The sequence below is a fragment of the Pezoporus wallicus genome, unplaced genomic scaffold (assembly GCF_028554395.1).
Source record: "Pezoporus wallicus isolate ANWC-B61680 ecotype Strahan unplaced genomic scaffold, APGP_CSIRO_Pwel_v1 contig_5352, whole genome shotgun sequence".
Classification (NCBI taxonomy): Eukaryota; Metazoa; Chordata; class Aves; order Psittaciformes; family Psittacidae; genus Pezoporus; species Pezoporus wallicus.
Window position 1 is genome coordinate 132,199 of NW_026639660.1, and position 7,624 is coordinate 139,822.

Genomic DNA, 7,624 nt, shown 5'->3' on the forward strand with positions numbered 1-7,624 from the left:
AAAAGCTCATGTAAAATTTATAGCCTCAAAAGGACACTGTCAAGTACTTTTATATTTTTATACATCCGATTGTTTGTAAATATCCTCTGATAAGCTTGAAAATAAAATTTATTTCCCTATCAGACTTGTTCTCTTTATTTACATGAATTATGTAAAATATAACATGTTCTTGGGAGTATATAGTTCTTTATACTTCCTTGTTTCTGGGTTTATCACTAGATATGCCCTGCTGTGGGAATTCTGTTAGCTGGTGCTTTAAACTGTAGTAACTTTTTGCATGGTTCCTGTCTCCATTCAAAAGTATCTTAAAACACAAGCACTACCTTTACTCTGAAGTAGCGCTCCCTGCCAAAACATGGCCCTGAAGCATAGAGTGGGGTGAGAAAAGAGTCTGGGGAAGTAATGTGATGTTTCATATGCTTTCAGCTCAAGGGTAAAATACTTGGCTCTTCCCTTACTGCACATGTAGTTATACACCAATCATGTTATTGCAAAACATTTTGTCTTGGTTTAAACCCAGTCAGGCAGCTCATTCACTCACTCCCCTACTTCTTTCCCTCCCCCTACTCCCAGAGGGACAGAGAGGAGAGTCAAAAAGAATGCAACTCCCACAGGTTGAGATAAGAACAGTTTAGTAACTAAGGTATAACACAAACCACTACTGCTACCACCAATGATAATAATGATAAAGGAAATAACAAGGGAAGAGAATACAACACCTCACCACCAGCCAACCAATAACTCACCCCCCAGCCCGATCAAGCACCGACAGATGCTTCCTCCAACCCCACAGTCCTAGTCCTTCCCGGTAACTCTCAGTTACATCCTGGCCATGACGTGCTGTGGTATGGAATACCTCTTTGGCTAGCTTGGGTCAGGTGTCCTGTCTCTGCTTCCTCCTGGCTTCCCCTCCTCCCTGGCAGAGCATGAGACTCACAAAGTCCTTGGTCAGCCTAAATATTTGAGCAGTAACTAAAAACATCGCTATCAGCTCTGTTCCCAGGCTGAAAGTCAAAACACAGCGCTGCACCAGCTACTAAGAAGGAGAAAAATGACTGCTACTGATGAACCCAGGACACATTTAGTACATGAAACCATAAAATGCAGGACTCTATTCCTTTTTATTTGTGTAATTTATTCAGTAAGTTGCTCTTGCAAGCTACTACTGTAGTAGGTGAAATTACTTCATTAAGAGTTCACTAAATCCAGCCACAGGTGGTAAGGGAGACTTTGATTCTTGTTTATGTTTCTTGTCAGGATGTACAAGTCTCTGATGAGGCAGCAGGGCAAAAAAGTTAAAACAGTCCCCCATCTTTTTGGGGTTCATCAGCATATCATAGCTGTGAAGTAACTGCTTGTGAGTCGCTGTGTCATGTGAATTCTGCAACAGCACCTGAAAAAAGAAAGTCAGTTAAAGCCCTTCCTGCTTTCCTATAAATTCCCTCATACTTGTGGTCCCTCGCTGCATCCCTTTCACTTAAACAAACTTAGCAGTACTGTCCAGTAGAAGTGGTGAGATCCCTGATGGAATTCATACATTGCTGTTATGTAGTGAAGTCTTGCATTAAATACTCCTAAACACAATATGGTAAGTTTACTTTGAGGGACCCAGAGTAACCTACGTCTAGGAGAAGCAACCCTTGATCTCGCCCATACATGTTGTTTTAAACAACTTCCCTTTGAATTCAGGTTTTATAACAGCTCTCTTGCTGGCTAAGGCTGTTGCATGTGGATTAGGAGTGTTTATGCACCTGTAACACAATCGTACCTGCAGCCGGACATCAATGCCCATGTTTTTCAAAAACTCCCGCTGTTTTATAGGGCCCAAGGTGGCTGCTCTTCCCTGAGCCATCTTTCGAAGATAGCTGAAATCAACATCTGCTGTCAGGTCTGCAGTCCCCGGGGCTGTCAGCACATCGTGAAGCTTGTGATCCCGGAAACCCTGACAAATGTAAGGAAGTTAAAAGATCACACTCGGCTGTAGCCCTTGCTCCCACAGCCAGGGCTAGCCAACACTAAGGTGTGCCTGTGAGGAGTAAGAATAGCAAATTATACCTGGAAGATCTCAGTAAGTGTAGGGAGGGTTCAGATAATCCTTTCTGTCTGACAAACCCTTATGCGTACTGATTAATTAAGGACTTTGTTACTCAGATTTATCATTACAGCATAAGGCAATTTTTGCTATTATGTTCACCCAAGATACTTCTGCTACAAGAGCCTAATGCTCCAAACGACAAGCCAAAATACTCTGTAACATTTTATTTATTATTTCAGGGTAAAGGACTTACCCGGAAAGTGTCAGTTTTGGTTCCATCATGACCATAGTCAGCAACCAGTGCAGCCCCGCCATCCTCCTCTATCCGAGAGGCAAGCCTTTGAATGATGACACCAGCCTCAGGACACACTTCCACATGATCTCTTGTTTCCTCAGGCTAGTGCAGAGTTCAAAGATCAAAACACCTGTGTTAGCAAACAAGCACAGGGCAAGAGTTCTTCACACCTGATGTCATGGAACTGTCAGTGCTTCACTGGGGCACAGAGGCGCAGGGCTGTGTTCTATGCTACCTAGAGCTTGAGCTTTTGCTAACAGTCATTTTCAAGTAGTGGTTTCTGAGTGCTGGATTTCAGTCATCTCTTCTGTAACCTATAGTTGACTGAAATACAAATTTTTCTAACAAGTAAGAATACCTGCATCAGGTGAAATTGCATTACTGTGGTACTGAAAGAAAGAAAACAGCTCTTTGGCTGTGTGCACCCTTCAAAAAGGCCTTTTTCTGTGTGAGACTTTGTAGCTCGTTTTAGTCTCAGCTACTTCATTTCGTAACTTTAAGAATCCAGTGAACTTCAGGAAATAAGTAATCTTAGACCCTTTCCATTAAAGGCCAGTGTAGCACAGAAGTACCCAGCATTGTGCTGAGAGCCTGGCTCAGGCAAGGCTGCTGCCACTGATGTGACACATACAATGCCCCTGCCCCTTGGTGCCTCTGTTTGTTCTCTGGAATGTTTTGTCTGTTTAAGCTCTGATGTTGCAAAGCTTGATGTACGTGTTTGTTTCTGTGCTACATTTTCAAGCACACAAAGTCAGATGCTGGTGGAAGTTTCTCAAAATGGAAATGGTGAGGTGTATTTACTCGTCTGCAGCCTGAGAGCCTTCCTCCTGCTGTCAGAGGAATTGAGCAGCAGTGAATGTACTTGAGAGAGTCAGTGAAGATGTAAGGATGAGCTCTGGTAGGCACAGCCTCACCTGGAGAAAGATTTCCGTTGCAGGGGTACGGGATGGTGACAGGACAAACCGCAGCTGGTCAGGAACTTCTGGATCTATATCAACCAACACCTCACACCAGCCCTTCTCTGTTCTCTGTTTGATGAGCCCAAAGCACTTGTTTTATACTTCAGTGGCTACAACAGCAGCTTGTTTCTTTGATTGCATTAACACGTCAAGCATTTTCATAAACATTTTAAGAACATAATACACTATTAACAACAATTATTTACTCCTATTTAATTCCAGTAACTGCTTTGGAAGAAGCTTTTTCTTCCAAAGAGAAGACTCAGCTGCAGAGTCAACAAATACAGGTTTAATTTTACTCAAAAGAATGAATGGTGCTGTTAAAAAATGATGCTTTTCTATTGACAATACAATATTTAACTTATCAAAATACATTATTCTACCAGTGGTTTTAATGAATTAGACTGAAGTTGAAAGACACTTCTGAATCCTAACTAGCTTCTATTTTGCCACTGTCATTACCATTCAAATGGAAGCCCTTCAGGCTTTCTTAGTAGTCGCAGATAAAATAACATGGGAATTAAAAAGCTGGAGACTTCTCTCAGCAGAAAAGGCTTTCTGCAAGATTTCCATTCAAGAACAGTTATTAATTTTATAATTAGCAACTGAATTAAGCCTTTTTTGTCCAAATTCAGTCAGGAAGAACATTTTAACATCAGAGACAACACAAGTCTAGTTTGGCACCCTAATTCTACTCTTCCTCAAAGAAAGAAGGCATTTAAGTAGATGGTCCCAATTACAACAAACATCTTGCTATACCTGAAACTTATGTATTGGCAGGGCATCAAAAAACTCATGTGCAAGGTAAAAGCTGTAACCTGTGGGAAGGTAAAAAGAGAATGTGTTAAATTACTAATGGTTCCATAGCAGCTTCCAGTTGAAAATGTAAATGCTTTTATAACTTCTAATGAATTAAGCTAGTTAATGTGGTTGTGAAATATCTATCATTACTTCCTGCTTAGGTACATCAAAGACAGCATTTCTACAGCTGGCTTTAGCTTCCAGGCCATGAATGTTAGATCAGTGTCTCACAAAAGGAGGATAAAGCCAGTAAATGGTTTCCCATGAAAAGAAAAAGTCAGAATACATGCAATTGGGTAACTATCCCAAAATGCAGGTAGTCAGAATTGTTATGAAAATGGGTTAATATCCTGCCTCAGATTCATACATGAAGAAATATGTGTATTAACTACTTTTCTATCCATTGTGAAGGTTAGAAGAGATATCCTCATTATCAAAAGCTGCAAATGGAGGAAGGATGTCATCCCTGTGGCGAGACATTCAAGTTCCTTACCTGTCGGCACATCCTGAATGTCTCTGTACCAGGAAATGGGAATTCCAGTCTTGCTAACGCCTTTCATGTAGGCAGAACTGTCCTCAGGGTTTGACTGCACCTTCCCTCCTGTCAGCCGCAGTGCTTGGATCTCACTGAGTTTGGGACTCACTTCTACCAGATGAATAGAGACATCACATTTACTAAGTAAAGAGGCAAGCTGTTTGAAGACCTATAAAGGCAGATGAATTCTATTAGGCACAGTCACATGCTGCATATGTTAAAGATTTAACTTTTAATCTCACTATTTCCATGTAAAATAAAAAATTTATTTGGCTTTCATTTGACAAAGGAATTTCAGTGAAAGAGACTGGATTTTGCTTTTCCAGAAGAAAGTGGGAATTTCTTCATCAATTTTGATAAAAGCTACTATGCAAATTTGGCAAAATACAGCATGCATTACACAGCTGTAAGGACAACACCACGAAATGCTAATTTAGCAACTTAGTAATAGCCTGCAGTTTGGTAAAACCTGCAGAGGGTTTAGCATTAGGAGAAGAATGGTTCTGTTTTCCCAAGGACAATTAACAAAAAGTGTTCAATATCTTACATTTCATTTTGCTTATTAAAGTTTTTTCATTAACATATGTAATAGAATAAAAGTACTTCCGAGGTTCTAAATCCCACCAGCAACCTGTTTTAAAATCAGTAGTATTTTAACTGACAGCCATACAAGCATGACTGAACACAAAGGGTTAACTTTTCATTCTTCACTAGGGACTGTAGTGATAGGACAAGGGGTAATGGGTAAAAACTTAAACAGGGAAGCTTAGATTTGATACAAGGAGGTTCTTTACCATAAAGGGTGGTGAGGCACTGGAATGGGTTGCCCAGGGAAGTTGTGAATGCTCCATCCCTGGCGATGTTCAAGGCCAGGTTGGACAGAGCCTTGGGTGAGATGGTTTAGTGTGAGGTGTCCCTGCCCATGGCAGGGGGGTTGGAACCAGATGACCTTAAGGTCCTTTCCAACCCTAACTATTCTATGATTCTGATTCTAACTCAGAAGGAATGTGCCCCTGAAATCCCCAAAGAAACTGGCACAACTCAACTTCTGTATGATTGTCCTCACGCTTTCTCCTATTACTTGCACTGAGGCCTCCTTCCCAGTTACACACAGCAGCACCCTCCTAAAGGGTTTCCAGTTTGGACAATGCTTTCCTATACAGAAATATTTTGTAATGGCATATTCCTGCCCTCCCCTTCTGAAAGCTTATACGTGTGTCTGTGCAGTGTGTACATGCTGACCTGCGTTCTGCTTTCAACTGAGACAACTGGTCTCAGAAATACGCATGTATTTCAATTAGAGTCTAAACTGCAAATCTCCTGAGTGAAATGATTTGGTTATCAGGAAAAGTTAAACCCTGACAGCAAAACATCATTCCTTCAGATTTCAGAGTAGCTGTGGAATAAAACCAGGAATAAAGAATACTAATAACAGTTTTCACCTACCCGTAACATATCATCAGTAAGAGTGCCCCTCCCCGGGCCCAGCTCCACCAGCTGGAATGCTTTTGGCTTGCCTGTGGCTATCCATTCACTGATAAACCATATTCCTATCAACTGAGAGAGAAAAGGCACAAAGAGTTACAGTAATCACTCCAAGACTTGGTGGCAAGTGCAATAGCTAAGATACTATGGCAGCCTTCTCTCAACACATTTTAAAGTTTAGAAAAATCATTATGATTATACTTCCCCCCCCTGGGTCTCTTTAAATATGAATAAGTGGCTGCTGTCAGACCAGGAGAAGCAACTCTCCATCAGTAAACTCTCTTGGCTATAGCAAGAATTTTTATTCCAGGCTCGAATGCAGGTCACTGCCCAGCTGCCCCTGAACAACTGCTTTTCATGAACATGTATTTCACCAAAGGGAAGAACGGTGTTTAGCCAGTCTTCACTGCTAGAAGTGACACACAAATCACACCAAAACCTGAAAATAATTCCCGAGTTTTCACATTGGGAAACTACTGTAACTCTCTTTAATATGAAGACAAGTGCTACCAAGCACAGATGGCATCCCTGACTGTAACACATGAAAGGACTCCCCGATCTTACAGAAACTACCCTTGCTCCTCCAAACCCCGTTTTTCTCCTGGATAATAACTGGAAGCTCCTAACTGCTATTCAAGTATTTTGACATCAGTAACACACCCAAACGCAGGCCTGGAAACCACAGCTGGCCCCGCGCAGCTCAGGAGTGAAAGCAAGTTACTCCATGAGTTAGGCACTGCGCGTTACCTCTCCAAACACCTGAGTTATTTCAGGTGAGGTGATGAAGTCCCCGCTCTCTCCGATGCCGCCGCGGCGTGTGTAATAGCCCTGCGGGGAGCAGACAGAGAGGGGCCGGGGGTGCGGTGAGAGGCACGGCACCCCTGGAGGAGGCGCGGAGCCCCCGTTCCGTCCCCGCCCGCACCTGTCCGGGGTTGGTGAGCGCCTCCCGCATGTACTCGGCCACCGTCACGGGCCCGGTGGCCCGCAGCTTCAGCAGCAGGTGCCGCAGCAGCGCAGTGTCCCGGCCGGGCCCCTCACTCTCCGGCTCGCCCCCCGAGCCCGAGGAGGGCCGCGCTGCCGCCGGAGCTGTGGGGAGAGCAGAGGAGAACTCAGCGGGGCGCTCGCGGCTCCGGGGAGAAGAAGGGGGGAAGGCGGCGGTTACCACAGTGAGGGGGGAGCCAACGGCGGCCGGCGGCGAAAAGAGCACGGCGGGCGGGCAGCAAAACCATGGCACCGCCACCTGCAGCCGCTTGCTGCTCCTTGCTCCTCCCCGGGTCCTGGCCGCTTAGCTAGGGCCGCTACATCCCTCCGCCTGTGTGAGAACGAGCCGCCGGCTAAGCGCAGCTGGGGCGAGTGAAAGACAAGATCCGGCTCAGTTTGTTTGAGACATCCCCCCTCTCCGCCAGCTTGGTCTCGTTCCCCTCCTCTGGAGAGCTGCTCCAGCGCCACATACACCCCTTACAGGACCCGTGCGCCCGTGGTGCCCCACGGCAGGAAGCGTGCGCGCAGGTACT

At 44.3% G+C, this 7,624-nt stretch overlaps 1 protein-coding gene across 1 annotated transcript; it reads right to left on the bottom strand.

Annotated features, from left to right (window-relative positions):
* Window positions 1-1,102: 1,102 nt before the first annotated feature.
* On the bottom strand, window positions 1,103-7,561 carry NDUFAF7 (NADH:ubiquinone oxidoreductase complex assembly factor 7). The gene is given in 12 exon segments (XM_057415330.1): window positions 1,103-1,393; window positions 1,769-1,942; window positions 2,289-2,432; window positions 3,245-3,358; window positions 4,049-4,107; window positions 4,584-4,794; window positions 6,072-6,182; window positions 6,858-6,938; window positions 7,033-7,196; window positions 7,273-7,396; window positions 7,398-7,454; window positions 7,499-7,561. Coding segments are annotated over 12 exon segments (1,515 nt in total). The 3' UTR covers window positions 1,103-1,180.
* Window positions 7,562-7,624: the final 63 nt, after the last annotated feature.